Here is a 23,218-nt window from a genome sequence, read left to right on the forward strand (position 1 = left end):
AACAAACTCATATACTCATCATTCAACTTAAGGAATAAAATATCACCAATCAGTTCAGTTCAGTTCAGTTGCTCAGTCGTGTCCGACTCTTTGCGACCCCATGAATTGCAGCACGCCAGGCCTCCCTGTCCATCACCAACTCTCAGAATACACCCAAACCCATGTCCATCAAGTCAGTGATGCCATCCAGCCATCTCATCCTCTGCCATCCCCTTCTCCTCCTGCCCCCAATCCCTCCCAGCATCAGAGTCTTTTCCAACGAGTCAACTCTTCGCATGAGGTGGCCAAAGTATTGGAGTTTCTGCTTTAGCATCAGTCCTTCCAAAGAACACCCAGGGCTGATCTCCTTCAGAATGGACTGGTTGGATCTCCCTGCAGTCCAAGGGACTCTCAAGAGTCTGTTGTTTTAAAAAAAAAAAAAAAATCATATATTATTTTTTCAAACAGTTTTGCTTTATTGTTGTTTGGAGCCAATGGTTCTCAATTTCCACTGCATATTAGATTCACTTACCGCTTTAAAAATCCCAATGTACACTCTCTACCTCAAACCAATGAAATCAAAACACCTAGGGGTGGACCTCCATCAGGATATTTTAAGCACCTTGGGTGACTCCAGTGTGCTGGGAAGGCTGAGAACCTGCCCTGAAGAGAAGCTGCTGTGAGGAGAGGTGAAATGATGCCCTGAAGACCTAGTGGAAACGGGCTCTGGTTCTTGTCCTCTGACTAAGGGGTCAACAGTAGTTCTCAGTGGATCTAGACCTGGAACCCGCGGGACCTTCCCCGCATTTTTGGGAAGAGCCTGCCATCTGCTGGCCAACTGAAGGAAAACAGGCAGCTAACTTTGTCCCATGAGGCAGCAGCACTGAGTATGTGGAGCACTCTCCCAGTGACACAGGCAGCTGCCCCATGGCAGCTCTGGGAGAGGGCAGGGCCAGGCGAGGAGAGTGATCTTCAACTTGCCGACGAGCAGCTCTGCGACCCTGCAGAGTTGTACCAGGCTGGGAGCAGGAGCAGCCACTCTTCAGGGGCCCAGGAGGAAAAAGCAAGGATGAGGGGAAGAGGACCCACTGAACAAAAGGATTTTTAAGAGAGAAGACATCCACCTGGGAAACGCTCTCAGGAGAGAAGCGGGTGCTGCCTAAGAACCAGGAAGGGCACAGAGGCGATGCACACGTGGCACTAGCTCAGGTCCCGCTGTTGAATCAGCCCTGCCACAGTTCATTCCCACAGGGGTTTGTTTGCTTTTCTCTCTGCCTGGGACAGTCTTCCTTACCCCCGTCCCCTTCATCTGAGCAAACCTTTGTCCATTTCTCTGGTCTCATCTCTTCCACCAAGAAGCTTGCTCTGACTGCCTCCATCTCCTGAACCCTGCCCTTGCCTCCTGTCGCTTGGTGTTAAAACCCCCTGTTTACTTGCTAACTAGTTAATCTCTGAGAGGGCTTCCCTGGTGGCTCAGCTGGTAAAGAATCTGTCTGCAATGTGGGAGACCTGGGTTCGATTCCTGGGTTAGGAAGATTTCCCTGAAGAAGGGAACTGCTACCCCACTCCAGTATTCTGGCCTGAAGAATTTCACAGTCCATGGGGTCACAAACAGTCAGACACTGAGCAACTTTCACTCTCTATTTACTCTCTGGAGGACAAATTCCATGAGGGTGGGTACATCATTATGTCCCCAGCATCCACCCCACTGCAACAGAGTAAAAAATACTCATTTACTGAATTGATCTTTCTTAGGGCAAAACCAGACACTAATCTGAAAACAAAAGGAAAGTACTTTGAAACATATTCTCCTCAAACAATGAGGTCTCCCTATAAGTAAATTGAAAATAATTACCCTTTCTATTTATATATATCTATAACCATTAGGGGAGAAGGCAATGGCACCCCACTCCAGTACTCTTGCCTGGAAAATCCCATGGACGGAGGAGCCTGGTAGGCTGTAGTCCATGGGGTCGCTAAGAGTCGGACATGACTGAGCGACTTCCCTTTCACTTTTCACTTTCATGCATTAGAGAAGGAAATGGCAACCCGCTCCAGTGTTCTTGCCTGGAGAATCCCAGGGACGGGGGAGCCTGGTGGGCTGCTGTCTATGGAGTCGCACAGAGTCGGACACGACTGAAGCGACTTAGCGGCAGCATAACCATTAGGGGTAGGGGGACACAAATGATCTTATTTTCAGTTGGCATATGTATTAATAATAAGTTAACTCTTTATTTCACCCATCTATGCTCCAATTAGTAAGCAAGCACAGGATAGACAGCTACTGTTTGGGAGCTGCCCACTCTTTCCTAACGTAGTAATAACACCCCAATTTTATTTTGGGGAAGCATCCCTCTCCATTCTCCATTTATGTGATTCAGGGTAGCTGATTGCCTCCCCAGGCCCGGGTACAGGCATACAATTTGGGCCTGGCCCCTCACTGCATTCCAGCAGCCTAACACATAACTAGTTCAGGGATGAGCAACTCAAGTTGGCCCAGTGATTTAGCGCTGGAGTTTTGCTGGGATCCCTGGAGAAAGAGGACTGGGAGTATGGAGCGGGTGGAATGTGAGCCTCGGGCGGCTGGCAGCCGTGCTGTACCGTGAGGACAGAAGGCCAGAGAGTGAAGTCAAGCAAATGAAAGTGAGGCTGAGTGAAGAAAGGCAGAGCCCACACGGCAGATGTCCTTTTGATACTGGCACTCAACCCAGAGTTTTTTCTGGAACTTTCCATTACATGAGCTAATAACGTCCCTTTTACCAGAAAGCTTAAGAACATTTCTGTTTGCTGTAGCTGAATGAATACCAGCTAACAGAGAAAGCAGAACTGAGAGTGCGACTTTTCCTTTTTTTTTTTCTTTTTTACAAAATCAGTATACCACTTGCAACACTCTTAACACCAATCAGAAATTGTAATAAACTTTATCATTATTATGAAATTCCTCCGTGGTCTCCAGGGGAGCCAGCAAGTGCCCTACTCCAGGCTGTGCTCCCTCAATGTCCTTTTCCCGCCCATCACCAGCACTTGGAGCACACTCCAGCCCTGCTTTGCAGAGAAGCAGCCATCTCTGCAGAGGAGGCTTCAGGCTGCAGTCTTCCCCGCCGGCTCTGACTACTGCACCATGGCCGGCTCAGCCACGCCTGCCTCCACGCAGTCCCGCCTCCTCAGCTCATGGAACTACTGGCTATTGCCAGCAGGGCTGCGAACGTGGACCCCGGCTTCCTCTGCAGGACCTCAGGCTTGTCAAACTCCACCACCTGGGAGGCAGAGAGAGAAGGGGAGGGAAGCAGGGTGCAGCTGAGCTCAGTCCTGAGGGATCCGAAGGCCTGGGCGCCATCCTCCCAGCGGCCTGGGGGTGTCCCCTCACCTTCCCGTTGCCCATGACCAGGATGCGGTCGCAGTTGAGGATGGTGGTGACACGGTGCGCGATGATCAGCACTGTGCAGCCCCGGAAACTTTCACGGATTACGTGTTGGATGAGGATGTCCGTCTCCAAGTCGAGGGAGGCTGTGGCCTCATCAATAAGGACGATCTGGTAGGTAAGAAAGAGGAGTGAAGGCAGCCTCCTCAGACTCAACCCTGGGTCTAGTCCTGGGGTGACTGCCAGTCTGCCTAGTACCTCAGCTGGAAAATCTTTGGACTTGGTTCGAAACCCACCTGGAGCTTTAAGTTATCCATCACATTATGAAGAGAATGTTAAGTCTCAACCAAGAGCTAACTACACTTTGTGTCTGTTAGTAGCTTAGTTGTGTCTGACTCTTTGCAACCCCATGGACTGTAGCCCGCCAGGCTCCTCTGTCCATGGAATTCTCCAGGCAAGAATCCTGGAAGTGGGTTACCATTTCCTTCTCCAGGGGGTCTTCCCAACCCAGGGATAGAACCCAGGTCTCCTGCATTGCAGGCAGATTCCTTACAATCTGAACTACCAGGGACACCTTCTTTAGTGACCAGAAAATTAAGTTCTTAAAAGTGAAAATGTGCCAGTAGCAACTTCCTGTTTTATGAACTGCCTTCCTATTTGCCTGAATTAACGTAGAGCAATGTTCCTCTCAGGACAGCCAAGCACACCCGGGTGGCAGAAGAGATGGTGCAGCTAGTATGTGGATAAATGCACTTTTTACTTTAACATGTTTGTATTTCTTTCATTAACAATATACATCAGATGCCATTTGCAGCAACATGGATGGCCCTAGAGATTGTCATATTGAGTGAAGTAAGACAGAGAAAGAGAAATATGACATCCCTTATATGTAGGATCTAAAAAGAAATGATACAAATGAACTTACAAAACAGAAAGAGACTAGCAGACATAGAGAACAAACTTTCAGTTTCAGGGGAAGAAAGGGGAGAAGGGATAGTTAGAGGGTTGGGGATGGACATGTACACACAGCTATATTTAAAATGGATAAACAACAAGGTCCTATTGTGTAGCAAAGGGAACTCTGCTCAATGTTATGAGCCTGGATGGGAGGGGAGTTTGGGGGAGAATGGATACATGTATATGTATGGCTGAGTTCCTTTGTTATTGGCCTGAAACGATCACAACATTGTTAATCGGCTATACCCCAACACAAAATAAAAAAGTTTAAAAAAAATATGCATTGGAAGAATTTAATTGGCATAGAAAGTGTGATTTTTGCTCCTTCACAAGACAAGGCATCACAAGTAAATCACAGGCTAGGTGGTACACAGATATGACAAAAATCATAAAGTGATGACGCAAACTGGGAAAACAATCTAGAGAAAGCAGCCTTCACACCAAGCAGCTCAGTAACTGAAATACGGAACTGAGGGGTTAAGAAAATGTTACCTACACATTGCCAGGCCTGTCACCCCTCTCTCTTAGCAAGACGGGAAAGTGCTTCCTCCTCTGAAACCTCCCTGCTCCAGGCCCCACGGAGCTCTGTCTGCTCTTCCCCTCAGCTCTGACTGTCGCACCAACAATTTTTGCACTGCTCATTAACTGACCATGTTGTGTATTGCATGTGCCTGTGTGTGCAAGTATGTATACCTGTGTGAGTGTGGAGGTATGGGTGTGTGTGTGTACAGCGCCTCACTTGTGAGGGAAAGTTGGCTCCTAAGTAGCCCCTGTAGTATCTGAAATATTTGGAAAATTTTAAACCAACAAAGGTCTGTCTAGTCAAGGCTATGGCTTTTCCTGTGGTCATGTATGGATGTGGGAGTTGGACTGTGAAGAAGGCTGAGGGCCGAAGAATTGATGCTTTTGAACTGTGGTGTTGGAGAAGACTCTTGAGAGTCCCTTGGCCTGCAAGGAGATCCAACCAGTCCATTCTAAAGGAGACCAGTCCTGGGTGTTCATTGGAAGGACTGGTGCTAAAGCTGAAACTCAAATGCTTTGGCCACCTGATGCGAAGAGCTGACTCATTTGAAAAGAGCCTGATGCTGGGAAACATTGAAGGTGGGAGGAGAAGGGGACGACAGAGGATGAGATGGCTGGATGGCATCACCGACTCGATGGATGTGAGTTTGAGTGAACTCTGGGAGTTGGTGATGGACAGGGAGGTCTGGCGTGCTGCGGTCCATGGGGTCGCAAAGAGTCGGACACGACTGAGTGACTGAACTGAACTGAACTGAAGAAACACTGTTGGATGGATGAAACTTTAAGAAAAAAATGTTCTTTTGCTCCTGAACAGGTGTCATCTGATTCTCACATCTAATAAAGATGAGGGAATGTCCTGCCCCCAAGTTTTAAAAGGAAAGCACAGTAGGCGACTTTGAGTGAATTTATCTCTAGCCTTGTGGCTTGTGCAGGAGGCGTGCATTGGGGCTTGGTTGTGGCAAGGACGTTTCAAGTCTAGGTTGGGGTGCCAGGGTGCGGAGTACGTGGGCAGAGAGGCCCCCCTTCCATAGGCAGGGTTGCCCAGAATGGCAGAAAGTTACCATCAAGCCCTTTGTGGATTTGTGGACAGAACCCAGGGTGGAGCCCAGAGTCCCAGGTGCCTGAGGGAGAAACAGCAGTGTGTTTCCCAAGCTGGGCATCCCCCAGACCCCTCACGTGCCCCACAGCTCTCACCTTGGAGCTGCAGAGGAGGGCCCGGGCAATGCAGAGCAGCTGCCGCTCCCCCACGGAGAAGTTTGAGCCATTTTCTGTAACTTCTGCTTGCAAGCCTTGTGGCAACTTTGAGATCTGTGATATCGAGGAAGACGCCCGTGAGCCACAGTGGGATGAGTTCTAAAACTGACCCCCTCGTACCTCTCCTGTCCTGTCCTGTCTGTGACAAGCCCTCCCCGCCCCTGTCTCCATACTCCAGACACTGACCTTTCTCGTCCCCAGCTCTGCCCATCCAGTTCCCCTCACAAGGTCTTTGCACCTGCTAGTTTTTAAACATGGAATGTTCTCTCAAGGATCTGTGCCCAGCTGCCCCCTCAGCATTTGGTCTGTCAAATGTGTGTCTCTACAGAGGCCCTGGCTGGCCACCCACTGCGGTGTCTGCAGTTCTCATCACTACCTACACAGCACTGGTCCCATCTGAGTTTCCTGACTGTGAGCACCAGAAAGACAAAGCTGTACCCGCCTTGCCCTGAGCTGGTAAATGCCTGGCTTACTACTGGCATCATCAGCCCTTATCTAGGGATCTCAAACCATCTCATTCCCGTGAGATGATTTAATCCACGCAGCGTCTGGCACACCGCACCAGAGGAGCCTGGAGGACCAGCAGGACTGAGAATTCAGCCTCACGCTTACCGTCTTGTTCAGGAACGTCCTCTTCAAGGCATCCCAGATCTGCTCGTCTGTGCAGCGGTGAAAAGGGTCCAGGTTGAATCTGCCTCAGGAGAGAAAGAGAAGTGTTCAAGAAGCACACTTGCCCATTGAGTTGTCTGCACCCCACAGAGCACGTGACCGAGGATGGTTGAGTAAGTGAAACTTGCTCAGTTGTGTCCAACTCTTTGGGATCCCATGGCCTGTAGGCCCACCAGGCTCCTCTGTCCGTGGAATTTTCCAGTCTAGAATACTGGAGTAGGTTGCCATTTCCATCTTTGGGGGATCTTCCGGACCCAGGGATTGAACCCAGGTGTATTGCATTGCAGGCAGACTTCTTGCCATCTGAGCCACCAGGGTAGTCAGGATGGTTACAGCTGGATTATTGGATCCAGAGAAACTCATCAAACTCCCACAGGTGGTCTTCCTTGTGCCTTCCCAGTACCTCTTCCTTCTGCAGGCAGCAGCTCCCAAGTCTTGTTTGGGGGCCACCTCCTTCCTAGCCATCAAGCCTGTGTGGTCCAGGTGGAGCAGACTCGGGTGGAAGCAAACCAGAAGGTGGTAACCCCTGGCCGCAGCCATTGGCTGAGGGGTGGGGAAGGTAACCAATCAGAATGTATCTCAGGACCTAGACAACAATCACCAGAAAAAGGGTTTGTACTTTCTCACCAACTGCACAAATGAGGCTACAACCATCTTGCCTCAGGAAGAGGAGACATGGAGCCCCCACGGCCCACAGTGGAGCCCAAGGATGAAGCCAAGGCAGACTGAAGGGGATATTGGTCCTTTGAATCAACCTTGGCTTTCCTGTTTTGTGATTCAAGAGGTTCTTTTAGCTTAAGCCATCTGGGGTGTGTGTGCGCGTCTCAGTGTGTGTTAGCATATACATAACAGAATATTTATCATTTTAACTGTAACTGTACAATTTAGTGGCGTTCAACACATTTACAATGTCAGGTAACAACCACTAAAACTCATCAACACCAATAAAAACTCTGCCGATTGAACGTTCTCCCTCCCCTTCCTCCCTTATCCCCTGGTAACCTCTTTTCTACTTTCTGTTTCTACAGGTTTGCCTATTCCTGGTATCTCATTTACATGGAAATATACAATATTTGGAGCTTCCCAGGTGGCATTAGTGGTAAAGAACCCGCCTGCCAATACAGGTAGACATCATAGACTCAGTTCGATCCCACGGGTTGGGAAAGATCCCCTGGAGGAGGGCACGGCAACCCACTCCAGTATTCTTGCCTGGAGAATCGCATGGACAGAGGAGCCTGGCAGGCTTCAGTCCATAGGGTCACAAAGAGTAGGACACGACTGAAGCATCCTGCATCTGGCTTACTTCACTTAGCATAATGCTTTCAAGATCCATCCATGTTGTATCATGTATCAATTTTTCATTTGTTTCTGATTGAATGATATACCACAGTTTGTATAGGTCACATTTTGTTCATCCATTCATCTGTCAATGGACATTTGGGTGTTTCTACCTTTTGGCTATTGTGAATAAGGTCATAAGCACTGTTATACAAGTATCTGTTAAGCCCTGCTTTCAATTCTGAGGTAATTCTTTCAAATCTGTAGATTTGATTCTTGAAATTTAATTCTTTCAAATCTGTAGAACCAGGTTTGGTGGATCATATGATAATTCTACATTTAACTCTTTGAGGAACCACCAAATTGTTTTCCACAGTGGCTGTGCTATTTTACGTTCTCACCAATAGTTCCTGAGGGTTCCAATTTCTCAACATTCTTACCAACACTTGTTATGTTCCTTTTTCTTTTCTTATCGCTAGTCTAGTAGGTATAAGGTGTTATCTCATTGTGGTAAGGTTGTTTTTTTTTTTTCCTGTCTCTTGCAGAGAAGGAATCCTAACTGATCATCCAGGCAACTAACATCATATTTGGATCTAATTGGACTTTATACCCATTAAGGTTTGCCCTGGCATTTGGCATAGGAAACATTATAAACACATCCTTGTTATGCAGCCACTCAGTCCCAGTTGAAAACTGTCTTAACCGCTGTTTTTTTTTCCCCCCAGTTCAACATACATTCTGTGTGTATGGCTAGATTGAAGAGGCAGAAGATAGAATGCCCTATTTGCTTAATATTTGGCAATTGCCAAAGCATTTTTACAGATGGGTTCATTGACATCCTCTTCCTCATGAGACGGATCTCTTTTATTGATGAGAAAATTATGACTTATCAGTGTTAAGTGGCTTGTTCAAGCTCATACCACACGTCAGAGAGACAGGCTGGCATCAAGATACTCAGAGTTAGACAGAACCTCGAAAGGCAGGGAACCCAGGTCTCCTGTCCGCCGGTGCACACTTTCTGCTGCAAGCAGTGTGGGGGGAGGGGAGGTACTATGACTCGGTAGGGCGATAGTATCTGGAGTTGTATCTCATCTCTACCTTTTGTGTGTGTGTCTCCTTCAATAAGTCACTATCCTAAGTTCAGTTTGTAGAAAGTAATAGTGCCCACCTCACAGAGTTGCTCTGACACTGCAATGACCCAGAACATTAAAGCATAGGGCTGGCACATTTAAATGTTCAATAAATATTAATTCATGTTTCTACTACTCCTATATCAAGGCACGATAGATTCGGGCCAACTTCTACCTTAACACAGAAATCTATCACTAAATTTTATCTCATTCCTCTAAAACAACACAATTGGTACAATGTTCTCTGTGCATACAGTACGCACTCTCCTTGGAAAGGCTTTCCTCCTTTTTTCTGCCGTGCAGTCTTCTACTTAGCCTTCAAGACCCTACTCAAAGGCCTCCCCTGCTTCTCTGGAAAGCTTTCTGAATTCCCCCAGGCAGAGTTATTTGTCCTACTTTTAGGTTCCCTTAGCACTGGGTTTATATCTCTGATCTAGCAAATTACATCCTTGTATTAATATTATAACTTGACAGGTCTTACATGTCTACAACTCCCCGCACCCTTGAATGTGAACTTCTGAGGGGAAGAAGGGCACTGATCATTCATCCAAGTGTCCCCAGTCCCTAGCACAATGTCGACCTGGCAGAGGCTCAGAAAAGGCAAGTTAAGTGGATGAAAGGATGAAGGAATGAATGAATGATGGGTAAATAAATAAATGGATGACTGAAGCTCTGTGGTTAGTCTATCCTCTTGCCTCTAAGAAGATAAATGCCCTTAGATATCCCTGTATGTGAGGCACCCAGCTTCATTTTCATGCCTCATCCTTCCTCAGACTCCGTACCGTGGACTCCCACGCGGCTAAGAAGCACTAACAAGCACCGGCAGTAACCTGGATGATGCTTAATCCCCAAGTTGCCTTCAGAAGAAACAGAAAGTGTGGCGAGGAGGCCAGAGACCCAGTTCCATCTGCCTCACTGACGGGACTGCCTGGATTGCAAACATCGAGCTTAAACACCCCTGTTGGCCTTATCCAGAGGGAGACAGAAGAGAATAAACCACATCCAGACATGGAAATATGTGGTCAACCACAGAGCAAACACTGATAGTGATATGAAATCTGACCAATCCCATTAGGGTTTTTAAAAATTAAAATTAGGCCTTTTGTTTAGGCCTTTTGATTGAAGTGTTCTTGTGTGTATCCAGACCTCATTCATTCATCAAGGACATCTCTTCTCCCACCAAGGAGAGAGCAGAGGCCCAGAAATTGGGACTCTGGCCATAGGTGATGAGTGGCAGCCCATCCCTAGGGATCCACTCAGTGACTCCTGCTGGGAGACTGTCCTCTGCTCAGGCTGCCTCAGCCCAGCGCTCACCTGATGGTCCCCGACAGCAGGACTGGATCTTGAGGGATAACTGAGAACTTGGACCGCAGGTCCTCCAGGCTGAGGCTACAGATGTCCACGCCGTCGATGAGGATACGGCCACCGGCTGGTTCCACCAGGCGGAAAAGAGCCACCCCCAAGGAGGACTTCCCTGCAGGGCAAGAATAAGTGGGGCTCTGTCTCCTGAGTCTGCAGGAGGGGCAGCACAGGTCAGACCTGGTGTCCACCCCAGACTCCCCTCCCCATGACCCACTCCTTGTCATCATGAACCAGAGAGGGCAGAAGAGGCTTGGAGTCTCCAGTCCCCACCCCAAGGGGTGCCCAAAACCATGAACAGCTCTTACTGCCTCAGTCAGAGGGCGTGAATGGAGCCCTGGGTAAATCCAGCCCACACATAAATTTTGTTTCACACACACGATGTTATTGCTGCTTTTTTAATTCTTTGCCAGCATTAAAAAAAAAAAAAATCCAAAGACCCAGTATACAAAAGCTCAAACTGCATGATTCTCTTGAGAGTCAGTAAAATGGGCAACACTGGGCCCATATCCCCTCAGGCAACAGGCAGCTAGAGCCAAGCATAGCTGCTTCCTTGAGAGAGAACAGTATTCAAGTTCAATGCGCTGCCCTCCCCACCCTCGTTTCCTCACACCCCAGGCCCATCACGTACATTTGAGTTTCCAACCTCTGCTGTAAAAGGTAAGGTCCGTGTGAGGGGCAGCCATGTGTCTTGTTCACCTTTGTGTTTCCAGGCCTGGCATACAGTAAGTGCTCACTAAATACCTACTGGATGAATTCAGTCAATTGGACCATCACTACTTGAGAGCAGCTCTACATCAGACCCAGCCCTCTCAGCCCAGCTGCAGGGGAGAAACGGAAAGGGAGAAGCACATGAAAGAATACAGCTGGGAGCTCTTCACTTTGCAGCAGTACAAGGCCTGCAGGAGCCTGAGGAAACAGAGACTTGGGAGGCTCCTGTCATCCTGGGGGGCTGCCTGGAGGAGGCAGCCCCTGGAGCCCAAGGCTGGGATCCGAACAAGGCAAAAAGTGGAAAGGGGTGAATAACCTTGGGTCAGATCTCCCAAAAGTGATGAGAGGAAGAGAAGGAAGAGGTCAGCCAGGAGAAAGGAAGTGGGGAGAAGCAGGTGGAAAAAGAGGTACTCCTTGAAAGAAAAGTTATGACCAACCTAGATAGCATATTGAAAAGCAGAGACATTGCTTTGCCAACAAAGGTCCGTCTAGTCAAGGCTATGGTTTTTCCAGTGGTCACGTATGGATGTGAGAGTTGGACTGTGAAGAAAGCTGAGCACTGAAGAATTGATGCTTTTGAACTGTGGTGTTGGAGAAGACTCTTGAGAGTCCCTTGGCCTGCAAGGAGATCCAACCAGTCCATTCTGAAGGAGATCAGCCCTGGGTGTTCTTTGGAAGAAATGATGCTAAAGCTGAAACTCCAGTACTTTGGCCACCTCATGCGAAGAGCTGACTCATTGGAAAAGACTCTGATGCTGGGAGGGATTGGGGGCAGGAGGAGAAGGGGACGACAGAGGATGAGATGGCTGGATGGCATCACCGACTCGATGGACGTGAGTTTGAGCGAACTCCGGGAGTTGGTGATGGACAGGGAGGCCTGGCGTGCTGCGATTCATGGGGTCGCAAAGAGTCGGACACGAATGAGCGACTGAACTGAACTGACTGAGAGAGGGAGGGGAGAAGGAAAGTGTTAGTCACTCAGTCCTGTCCAACTCTTTGTGAGCCCATGGACTGTGTAGCCCACCAAGATCCTCTGTCCATGAGATTCTTTGGGCAAGAACACTGGAGTTGGCTGCCATTTCCTTCTCCAGGGGATCTTCCAGATCCAGGGATCAAACCTGGGTCCCCTGCACTGCAGGCAGATTCTTTACCATCTGAGCCACCAGGGAAGCCCACGCAAGCTGGTCTTCGCCCTTGCAGAGCTCTGCACGCCCCCTGCAGGAAGCACTCGTTCCTGCACCCTGTTCACCCTTCCATCGCAAACATTGGCCTCAGAGTGCAGACTACTGTAGTTCAAGGGCCCAACAACTCCGTGGCTCTGTTAACATCACCCCTCTCCTTCCCCAGGGCCTTCACCACCAAGGCAATTATCTTCCTCATTCCTTATTTGATGACCTGTCAACATCTGTCGCCTCCACTGGGATCCCATGACAGCAGTGACTATGGGTTTTGTTCTTCTAGCACAAAATGAGTCCCCAGTAACTATTTGTAGGGTCACTGAGTCACCACATGTCTGAAGACAAGTCTGACACCCAAATCCAATGTTGAAGACAGGGCATGCCCTGGACCCTGAGCTCACCAGAGCCTGTCCTTCCCACAATGCCCACCACTTCCTGGCTGTGAATCGTCAGGCTGAGGCCGTTGAGGACAATGGGCGTGTTGTCTCTGTATTTCATCTGGTAATCCTGGAACGTGATTTCCCCATGTTGTGGCCACCCACGAGGACAGCTTGCGCCTTCTATGTGTAAAGGAGCCTCAGGGACACACGTCTCGTTTTCAAACAGAGAAAAATAAATCAATGATTATCCATCTCTGCCCATCCCCTGCTGACCCACTGGCCTCTAGCTGTTGAGTGTGTGAACCATCCCAGCCTGCCCTTGAATCAGGGTTGAGCCACCACCATGTGATCAGAGGAGCATCCCACCCCCAATCACCTGAAATGCACATGATTTTATCCCCAAAGAGTGAGAAACCATATTGGTAGTTCCCATGTTATTAACATAGAAAACTCTAATTTATTGTGTGAGGCTCTAAAGACACAGAATCTGGAATAATGATAACCAGGATAGCAGGGTTAGCTCACTCCTGTTAGTTGTGTTTTAGAGCTCAGAGCCCTTGGGCAGACAATTTCTTTCTATTCCTATCCTAGGAGGTAGGCAATTTTAAATGATTTCACAGGCAAGGAAATAGAGGCTCACACAGGTCGGATGACATGTTAAGATCACACAGCTGATGGGGACTCAAACCCAGGGCTGCCTGACTCTAAGCCCACAACTCTGCATTGAGCAAGGTGGCTGGATTGGGAGGAAAGATTCCTCCTCTGGATATTGGGATAATAATTCAGCTAACCATATTAAGTTGTTTTGAAACATGAAACATGTTAGATGTTTCAATGAAACAATCTAGATATCATTATACTGAGCCTTTACTATGGGCCAGGCACTGCGTTAAGTGATTTACATAGGATGTGATCTAATTTTTGTAATAACCCAATGACACAGATACTGTGATCTGTCTCATTTCATTGATGGGGAGCTGAGAGGCTGAATAAGTCACAAGGCTACACAGCTGACTCAAGGAGCAAAGCTTAGACCTGAACCCAGGTGATCTGTTTCCACATCTGGATTCTTAAGTACTATGACGTAAATAGAAGCCATATTAATAACAATTATTATTGTTATCATCATTATTATATTTGAGCAAACCTCTCTCTTCTAAAAAGGGCAGATCATTCCATCTATATCCAAGAGTGCCATGAGGGATATGGTCAAAAAGAGCTGATGAGTGTGGAAGAGCTTCTGAGAGATGATATATATCCTTCTGGGGGAGCTGAAGGGGAAGGACCAGAAGCCAGTTGCCTCCTGGGAAAATCTCAGGGCCCTTGAGGTGCTGGGGCTTGCAAAGGCTGGACGTGAGACTTCCACATCTCCCTGCACAAAGCCAGATCTGTGTCCCACCTTCATGTACTGCAGTATCCTCTCCACAGCTGTCAAGCATGCCTCTGCCTCTGAACCAATCCGGACACTGGCCTGGAAGTTGGACGCCAGCTGGAACAAAGGAGAAGTATCTGAGTAGCAGGCTGTAGGGGTGACCTCAGGTTCTCACCACTTCCAAAGGTGGGAAATTGCCATTCGTCCTGAGTAGCTCCTCAAACCAAGACAACTTCCCTTAAAGGGAAGGAGCAGGTATCTCTGGTGCCCCACTGAGCTACGTCTGAGTGTGGCTGCAGCTGTGGTGGGCAGCTATAGGAGAGAATCCCACCAAGCCTGTTTCACCTCAGGTGCCCTTTGCTTTATGTTCAAAACCTTTGTCCATACTACAGGAGCCCACTCAGCCCAAGTGCAGCCCAGAAACATGGGAGTTACGGCCCTTGGGAGCAGCCCTCTCCTAGTGGGGAAAGGAGCCATTAGATAAACTCTCCTATCTCTTGGCCTTCAGGGACAATCCTGTTAGTTGCTGATGGAGCAGTGACTCTCGATGACACTCTTGCAGTGCAATTCCTCCTCCCCTGTCACATGCTCCTGCTCCTGGGTCCTTTCTAGACAGCATCTCACAAATAATCTACCTGCATCCGAGTCCTTGTCTCAGGCTCTGCCTTCAGGAAAAACCAGACTAAGAGGAGCCTCAGGAATTCTTAGGAATTGGAGGCACCACAGATGAGGATACAGAGGCCCAGAGAGAGGAAGTGATACACACAGAATCACCCAGAAGCCAGCGGCAGAGCTGGGATGGGGGCCCCAGTTTTGATGCTCTGCACCCCTCAGGCCATGCAGAAGGTGCCAGGCAACAACTCCCTTATACAGTCAATCAACAAACTCTGATGGAGGTGCTGGGCCAGGCTCCATGCTTAAAGTGCAGCAGACCCAGTCCCTGCCCTCAAGGAGCACCCAGTAGAATGGGGAGAAAGACAGGTCAATCGAGAAGGCGGCATGATAGAGGAAGCACTCAGCTCCGTCATGGCCACAGGACAGTCACCAGACAAGGGCTGCTGGGTAGGCTTCCTGGAGGGGGTGGCACTGGAGGCACCTTTTTAAGGAGAGGTGGGATTTAGCCAGCTAAACATGGATGGAGACAGGTGTTCATAGTAGGGGGACAGTCTTGACAGTAGTAAAATGGCATCATCCATTCAGGGCTCCTCAGGCCATGTGACTGTGGATAAAGCAAAGGGTATGTATGGGCTAAGGAGACCAGGGAGGGAAAACCTGTAGAAGTCAGAGAAGAGGCCACCATCATGAAATGACACTGAGCTGGGAAAGGATATCAGGCACAGTTGACTGACTGCCTATCAACAGCCAGTCCCATCTTCGTTCCTTGCTGACACAGCTTCTGTTATGTTCAGGTGTCTGGCAGCCTGGAATTCCAGGGAGGCTTGGTTACTTCAAACCAATCATATTAACCCCTATCCTCTTGCCAATGACTGGTTTAGCAGTGACGTGAAGTCACTCAGTCGTGTCCGACTCTTTGCGACACCATGAACTGTAGCCTACCAGGCTTCTCAGTCTATGGGATTTTCCAGGCAAGAGTACTGGAGTGGGGTGCCACTTCCTTCTCCAGGGGATCTTCCTGACCCAGGGATCTAGCCCCCGTCTCCCTCATTGCAGGCAGACGCTTTACCCTCTGAGCCACCAGGGAAGCCCTAGCAGTGAGCCATGACACAATTCTGGCCAACGAAGCACAAGGAAAACTCAGATGTGAGTATTCTAGGAAACAACTCCTTGTTCTTACAAGGGGGCACATGGAAAAAGTTATCTCCTCTCCAGTCTTTAGCAGTTTCTGGATGAGGATGAGTTGTTTGGGGCTGCAGCAGCCATTCCGTGAACTTGAGTAGACAATCCTGAGGATAAAGTCAGACTGCGGATGCCAGAGCAGAAAAATTAAAGATCATGGGTTCATGATAAGCCAGTAAATTTGCCAACAGAGGACAGCCCTACCTCAGCCTTCTGGTCACATCAGATAATAAGTTCCCAGATTGCTAAGGCCATTTTGAATTGGTTATATGACTTGTTTTGGCTTGTAACCAAAAGTATCTCTAATATTTACTAAGAAATCTCTCAAGGCTACAAAGCAACATTGTGTGTGATACCTGCCTCCCGAAGCCTGAATTTCCTCAGAGTACATGCAGAAGTCAAAGTCTGATCAGAGGACAGAGTGTGTGTGGGGACTAGGGCCAGATGTAAGGGCCTGGAATGTAGGTGGATGGCTTAGGTTTAGTGCATAACGAGACAAAGAGTCTCTAGAGGGTCTAACCAAGGTTATGACATGAGGAAAACCAGAATTAAAGATCACTCTGGAGTGGGGGTAGTTCAGCTGGTAAAGAATTCACCTGCAATGCAGGAGACCCCAGTCCAATTCCTAGGTCAGGAAGTTCCCCTGGAGAAGGGAGAGGCTACCCATTCTAGTATTCTTGGGCTTCCCTTCTGGCTCAGATGGTGAAGAATCCTCCTGCAATGATGGAGACCTGGGTTTGATCCCTGGGCTGGGAAAATCCCCTGGAGGAAGGCATGGCAACCCACTCCAGTATCCTTGCCTGGAGAACCTCCATTGATAGAGGACCCTGGCAGGCTACAGTCCATGGGGTCTCAAAGAGTCAGACATGACTGAGCAGCTAAACTGAAGAAAGTGGATGGGAAGGGGTTCAGGGATGGGCAAGGCAGGTGGGCTGAGAAGTTGTTACCCAGCATAGAAATTAGACACTCAAACAGAACACCAGACATTGAGAAGAAAGGATGAACTTAGGGCCATTCTTAAATCCTCAGGCCCTCTAGCAGAGTTTCTCCTTGGTGTCCTGTGGTGGGACAACTGGTCAACCCTGAGCAAACACCCCAATACATGGTGCACTTGGGACAGCAAAGCCTCCACCCACTCTTTGCTCCAGCACTAGATAACCTAGGCACAGGGTTCAGCAGGCAGGGGGCATCTCTGTCCTTAGTGACGCGTGTCCCCCAGGACTCCAGTGTGGGGCCTCTCCCCAGAGTTCTGGAAGGCTCAGGGTAATTCTGCAGTGGGCCACATGCACATGTGTTCATGTGTGTGCAGGTGTGTGTTTATATATTTGTGTGTCAGAAGAAATGAGAGAGAGAAGAGTGTGTCCCACCATGGACAAACCTGTCTCTCAGCTGCTGTGGGAACACAGGCAAATTAACTCTGGAAACTGTAGCTTCTTATCTGTAAGCTGGGAACCATAATAGGGAACGTTTATCCAGCGTTTATTCTGGGCCAAGGTTTTAACACGTATGAACCCTTGAGTTTACATATATTCCTTACAAGTCTATGATTCCAGAACTTTTATTATCTCCCTTTCATAAAAGGAATAAGGAGGGTAACAGATTTCCCCAAAGTCACATAGATGATAACGAACAGAGCCTGTTGAGAACCTGCAGCTTCCAAGCCACATGTTCTTAACCACTTGGCCGCATCTCATGGAATGTGGTGACAGTTCAATGGAAGAAGCATAGCAAGTGTCCAGCAGGGCATGGGCTCAGTGCAAGCTCCCCAGCTGCCCACTTAAGGCCTGGGGCGGCTGTCTGTGGGCATGCGCACCACACAGCCACCGGCATGGCCTGTGCACCCTCAGAAGAGTCTGCACACAGGCCTGGCCATGTGAGCACAGCACTCATGTGTGTCTGCCACAGGGTTCAACAAGGAGCAGGAAGGAGCCCCTCTGCACCCAAAAGGATGCCTCAGCAGGGGGCACACAAGACCCAAGCCCAGTTAGAGAGAAAGAATGAGAGAGGATGGTTAACGACTACCCCTGTGGGAGAGGGTGCCAATGGAACTGTGCACCCACGGTTTACTGAGTTTCCTAACTAGCCTCACAGCCCTCTGGGGAGAGCCCTTCCCCAGGACTTTGTGGACATAAGCCTTGGCCCTGATCCTGGGCATGGAAGAATTCAGGCCATGAGACATGAAAAGCTTCTACACCAGGGTCCCCTCAAGAACCCATTTTAAAAATCAGATTCCAAGACCCCACCCAACCAGGACCTGACTCTGAATCGCTCCTCTGTGCTCTGGAGTGTGGCCCTCCTGTCAGCTCCATGAGCCCAGCTGAATCAGCCTACCAGGCTGGGCCGAGCATTCGGGTTCAAGTCTATGCACTTTGAAGCCTCACAGGCCTGCCCCAGAGGAGAACTGGGAAACCTACATTTTAAATAGCCTCCCCAGGTACCTCAGAAAAGTGACAACTGACTCAGGGTATGTACAGTAAAGTAAAAAAGACACCACAGGAAACCAAGAGGTCCAGGGTCTTCCCTGGCTCTGCTTCTAAAGCTCTGTGTGTTCAGACAACTCCTTCCCCTCTCTGAGCCTCAGTTTCCCCATTTACATAATAGGAAGGTTGGACTCTGCTGTCTCTGGGCTTCTCTTCAATCCCAATATTCTGATTCTGTTAAATACCTTTCAATGTAGGCTTCCCAGTTCGGAAGTGACAAGGAAACAGAACAAAGCTGCAGATTCAGAAAGCCAAGCATCCAGTTCATAAGGTCACAAATGGCCAAAACCCAAGGTGTAATCAAAGTCCCACAGACCCCCAAGTCTGCCCACAGGCCACAGACCACCACCAGCCTCCTCCCTGGCCCCCTGCTGTCTGATAGTCCATCCCTTACCTGCAGGACGAGGCTGAAAGCCATGGCTTTATAGGAATGGGGGACAGAGGAAAGGCCAAAAACCAAAAACAGGGCTACCACCAAGGTCACCAGGTTGGTCATGAGCTCCAGTCTCAAGGCCACCCATCGCGTGGAAGACATAAACATCAGCAGGTAGTTATTCTGTACATCTGTCAGCTTTTTAAACCTGACAAAGAAAGGACAACATGAAAGTCACATGTGTCTGTCTGACCCAGGGTTTCCTAACACTGGTTGCTTTCTCCAGCATCCAGCTCCCCAGTCTCACCAAAGAACCAACGAAGAAAATTGGAGAGGATTCCTTTCTACTCCTTTCTCAGCCATGGAGTTCACCTGACCCCAGATCTAGGAGTGAGCTCGGACCGATTTAGGCCTATTAGAAGTTCTCTTCTCCTCGCCTCGATAATTGATTCAGGATGGGTAAGTTACTCTACTGGGCCAACAAGAATGAATAAAGGCCCAGATTTGTGAGTGAATGAAGGAAAGCAATCCCTTCTTCGTATCTGTTCACCTTGCTCACAGCTGTATCCCCACTGGGTGCTGAGCACCTGGGAGGGTCTCAATGTTGACTGAATGATCCCTTAGTCCTAGTCTCTGCACAGTCTTTGGGTCTCTCTAGTGCCAACGGGAGAGCTGGCACCATGGTTCATTCAATATTTCAGTTAACAGAGCACACACCATCTCCCATGCCCAAATCTTCCCTGGCTTCAAGGCCACCTCAGATGTTGCCTCCTCCCCAAAGCCTTCCCTGATCCCAAGCTGCGGGTTATCACTTTCTCCTCTGAAACCCCAAGTCATTCTACCTGCGTTTCTCCCTATTGCATTGTATTCAACACTTGTCTTATTACAAAAATATACATCTGTGTCCCCTGTCTTCCATTAGACTGCAAACTTTTTGTAGTTCAGTGCAGACCATGTTTGACTGATGCTTACAAGTAGATAAGTTTATGTTACACAGTTAAACCTCAGCAACAATCATAGGATTTGATTGTTTCAACAAACATTTAGAAGGCAAATCTATGGGTGTGAATAGTGAAGAAAATTCTGCTATTTCGAAAACTATTGTTCTTTATTATTTTATTATATTTAGATATCTGTTTGCAAGTGAAAGAAAGAAAGAAATGCATTCAGTACTAACATGGCAATACATCTGACCATTCATTGTATTAAAATATGTATATAACAGCACAGGTCTTTAAAACTGACAGACATTTTTCATATCCCTTACATTTTTTATTCTTATAAGTACCATCTTCCAGATGGGGTTCTGGAGGTGCAGTGAAATAAATGGAATAAAACAATGATCGCTCTGAGTCTTCTGACGATGGTGCTGTTCCCAGGTGCTCTGTTTCCTTCCTGTTCCCCACCATTGCCACATTCCCCATCACCCTCAGAGAGCAGAAGGACTCACTCATTGATGAATTCTTCAGTTTTTCCATAGACATGGATGGAGCTCAGGCCCTGCAGGGTGGTGAGGATGTGCGAAAACAAAGGGGAGCAGCTGTAGTTCTTCAGTCTCTTGAACACGTTGATGGCTTTCTTGAACATCCTGCATTGAGAACGGGAGGGAGCGACCTGGGCCATCCACCTCTGACACCCTCCAGTTCTAGGTCGGTCCTAGACTCAAACCTCATTCACAAGCAAAAAGAACCCACTCACCTAAAATAAATGAGGCAAGCAGAGAGGATGACGACTCCCATCAGCAGGATATAGGGAGACATGAAACTGATCATCAACAGGATGATGATCACCACCAAAGCCAGGAGCACAGACTGTTCAATCATTATGGGCAAGAACTGATCCAACTCATCCATGTCCCCTGCAAAGCAGTTCAGGAGCCGGCCAGTGGGGGTTGTGTCAAAGAAGCACATAGGGCAGTGGGACACCTGTGAGAGCAAAAGCAACCCAGGTCACAAGGCTCTGCACGCCATGGTGGGGGCTTGATGAAGACATCCTCAAGCTCTGAATGATGTACAGGATGCAGACTGAAGGATATCCAGGGAAGGCAACGTAGAGCACGACTTAAAGGCAGAGGCTCCACAGTGTCAGTTTGCCTGGACTCCAGGGCTGCCCGTCTTCCACCTATTGCTCTGGGACTGTAGGCAAGTTACATATAAACTCTCTGAGTCTCAGGGTCCTCATTTGTAAAATGGGGATGATAATGATGCTTCAGAGTTGTGATGAAGATTGTACAACTCTGCAAGTATACTAAAATATATGATTTAGAAGGGTATATTGGGACCTCCCTGGCGGTCCAGTGGTTAAGAATATGCCTGTCAATGTAGGGGACACCGGTTCAATACTGGGTCTGGAAAGATGCCACACGCCTCAGAGCAACTAAGCCCATACACCACTACTACTAAGCCCACGCTCTAGACCAGTGCTCTGCAGCAAGCAAAGCCACTGCAATGAGAAGCTTGTACACCACAACAAAGAGCAACCCCCGGCCACTGCAACTGAAGAAAACCTGCACAGAGGTAAGTAAATAAATAAAATTGTAAAGGGTATATGCAGATTCAATCCCTGGGTCAGGAAGATCCCCTGGAGAAGGGAATGGCAACCCACTCCACTATTTTTGCCTGGAAAATCCCATGAATAGAAAAGCCTAGTGGGCTAGAGTCCATGCAGTCACAAAGAGTCGGACACGACTGAGCAACCAACACATTAATATTATTATTTGAGTCATGAAGTGGCTCTTACAGCAGCCCTCGTGGCAAATGTCTGGATCCTGCTGATAAGTATAGTTTGCTTGCTGTCTAAGGTAGAAGGTCATCATCAAATAGTCCTTGGTTGTGTCTGACTCTTTGCAACCCCATGGTCTGCCAGGCTCCTCTGTCCATGGAATTCTCCAGGCAAGAATACCGGAGTGGGTTGCCAGTTCCTTCTCCAGGAGATCTTCCCGACCCAGGGACTGAACCCAGGTCTCTCTCCTTGCATGCAGATTCGTTACCCTCTGAGCCACCAGGCAAGCCCAAGGTAGGAGGTAGGGAGCAGCAAACATCAGTGGGGCAGACTGTGAGATCCTTGCTTTCTTCTTCTGCTTCTAAATTGTCTTTAATTTTATCTCCAGAATCTTTTGTTAAATACATGAGCTAAAGCAAAAAGAATATTCACAATCACAAATAAAAGACTAAAGCAATCACCCCCTTAGGACACCGAGCACTTTTGAGGAGTGAGGGGTTAGGGGGGGCAGGACTCAGCTCAGCTGTGGCATGAAAGGGGTCTTGGTGAGAGCCCATGCTCACTAGGGATTAGGAGTATATGGTGGGGACACAGGGTCAGGATCTCTGGTTGCCTCCTTAAGTAGTAAATTAATCTGGTTCTAGTTTTGTTTTTATATTTGTTGATTTTATAGTTGAGCCAATTTTTTCAGAGATTTTTCCTTTACTTGTGATTATCTAAAACTACATGGCAAATTTAAGATCAATAAAGCCATAAAAGGGTGAGCAAAAAGAAAATGTTTAAAATATGAAATGTATTTTCTAATGAAAAAAACTTGAACATTTCTCAAAATTAAAATATAGAACATAACTTTGAGAAGGCCTGGGTACTAGGTATTTCTAGAATCTGGGAATGTGTAGTCAGAAACTTAGAGACCAGCTATCTGCTGCCACCACCACAGATTAGGTGGTAAGGACTGCCAGGCTTTGGAGTAATTTTTCCCTCTCCTGCCTTCTGGCTCATCAAGCCGGTTGCTTTATCTGAGATGTGGGGAAATGCCTTGGCCTCACCCTCCTAAATTAAAACACAATTTGTGGGAGTTCCCTGATGATCCAGTGGTTAAGATTTTGCCTTCCATTGCAGGGGGTGCTGGTTTGATCCCTGGTCAGGAAACTCGTGGCAAAAAACCAAAACATATTGTAACAAATTCAATAAAGATATTTAAAATGACGGCCCACATCAAAAAAAATATTTTTAAAGGATTTGCTTTGAATCTACAAGGAATGACGGGTGCCCTCATTGCCTCCCGAGAATCCCTCTGAGAAGCCCCTCTCTACAGTTCTCAGCTCCAGCCTTCCTGAGCTCCATGCAGCTCTCTGGAAATGTTCTGCTTTTGCTCACCTCTTAATCTTGACCTGGCGAGATCTCGTTCATCCTCAGATCTTAGCATAGAGGTCACTTCCTCCAAGAAGCCTTCTTGGACTCCCACCTTCCTTCCACCACCCCCATGCTTGGGTCAGGTGTGCCATTTTCTTATGGTCCTGTGTGCCACCCCCATGGTTAACTCTGCACATCATATTACAACAGATTATTTTCCTGTCCATCTCCGTCCTTAAGCTGTAGGCTAAGATGACCCAAACCACATCTGCATTGTTCACTCACCACTGTGAACCAAGTGCCTACTCCAGAGCCTGGCACCCAGTAATATTCGATAAGTG

At 48.2% G+C, this 23,218-nt stretch overlaps 1 protein-coding gene across 1 annotated transcript in view; it reads right to left on the minus strand.

The window, feature by feature from the left end:
* Nucleotides 1-2,174: 2,174 nt before the first annotated feature.
* ABCC11 (ATP binding cassette subfamily C member 11) overlaps nucleotides 2,175-23,218 on the minus strand; it is a 78,226-nt gene continuing 57,182 nt past the window's right edge. Inside the window, exons 20-29 of the mRNA XM_070770521.1 lie at nucleotides 20,499-20,725; nucleotides 20,251-20,388; nucleotides 18,822-19,008; nucleotides 14,178-14,267; nucleotides 12,800-12,989; nucleotides 10,465-10,624; nucleotides 6,686-6,764; nucleotides 6,014-6,127; nucleotides 3,347-3,511; nucleotides 2,175-3,236 (exon numbers count right to left, since the gene is read on the minus strand). Of these exons, the coding sequence (XP_070626622.1) occupies nucleotides 3,144-3,236; nucleotides 3,347-3,511; nucleotides 6,014-6,127; nucleotides 6,686-6,764; nucleotides 10,465-10,624; nucleotides 12,800-12,989; nucleotides 14,178-14,267; nucleotides 18,822-19,008; nucleotides 20,251-20,388; nucleotides 20,499-20,725 (1,443 nt within the window). The 3' untranslated portion in view covers nucleotides 2,175-3,143. The remainder of the gene's footprint in view (nucleotides 3,237-3,346; nucleotides 3,512-6,013; nucleotides 6,128-6,685; nucleotides 6,765-10,464; nucleotides 10,625-12,799; nucleotides 12,990-14,177; nucleotides 14,268-18,821; nucleotides 19,009-20,250; nucleotides 20,389-20,498; nucleotides 20,726-23,218) is intronic.

Source organism: Bos indicus, chromosome 18 (assembly GCF_029378745.1).
Source record: "Bos indicus isolate NIAB-ARS_2022 breed Sahiwal x Tharparkar chromosome 18, NIAB-ARS_B.indTharparkar_mat_pri_1.0, whole genome shotgun sequence".
NCBI lineage: Eukaryota > Metazoa > Chordata > Mammalia > Artiodactyla > Bovidae > Bos > Bos indicus.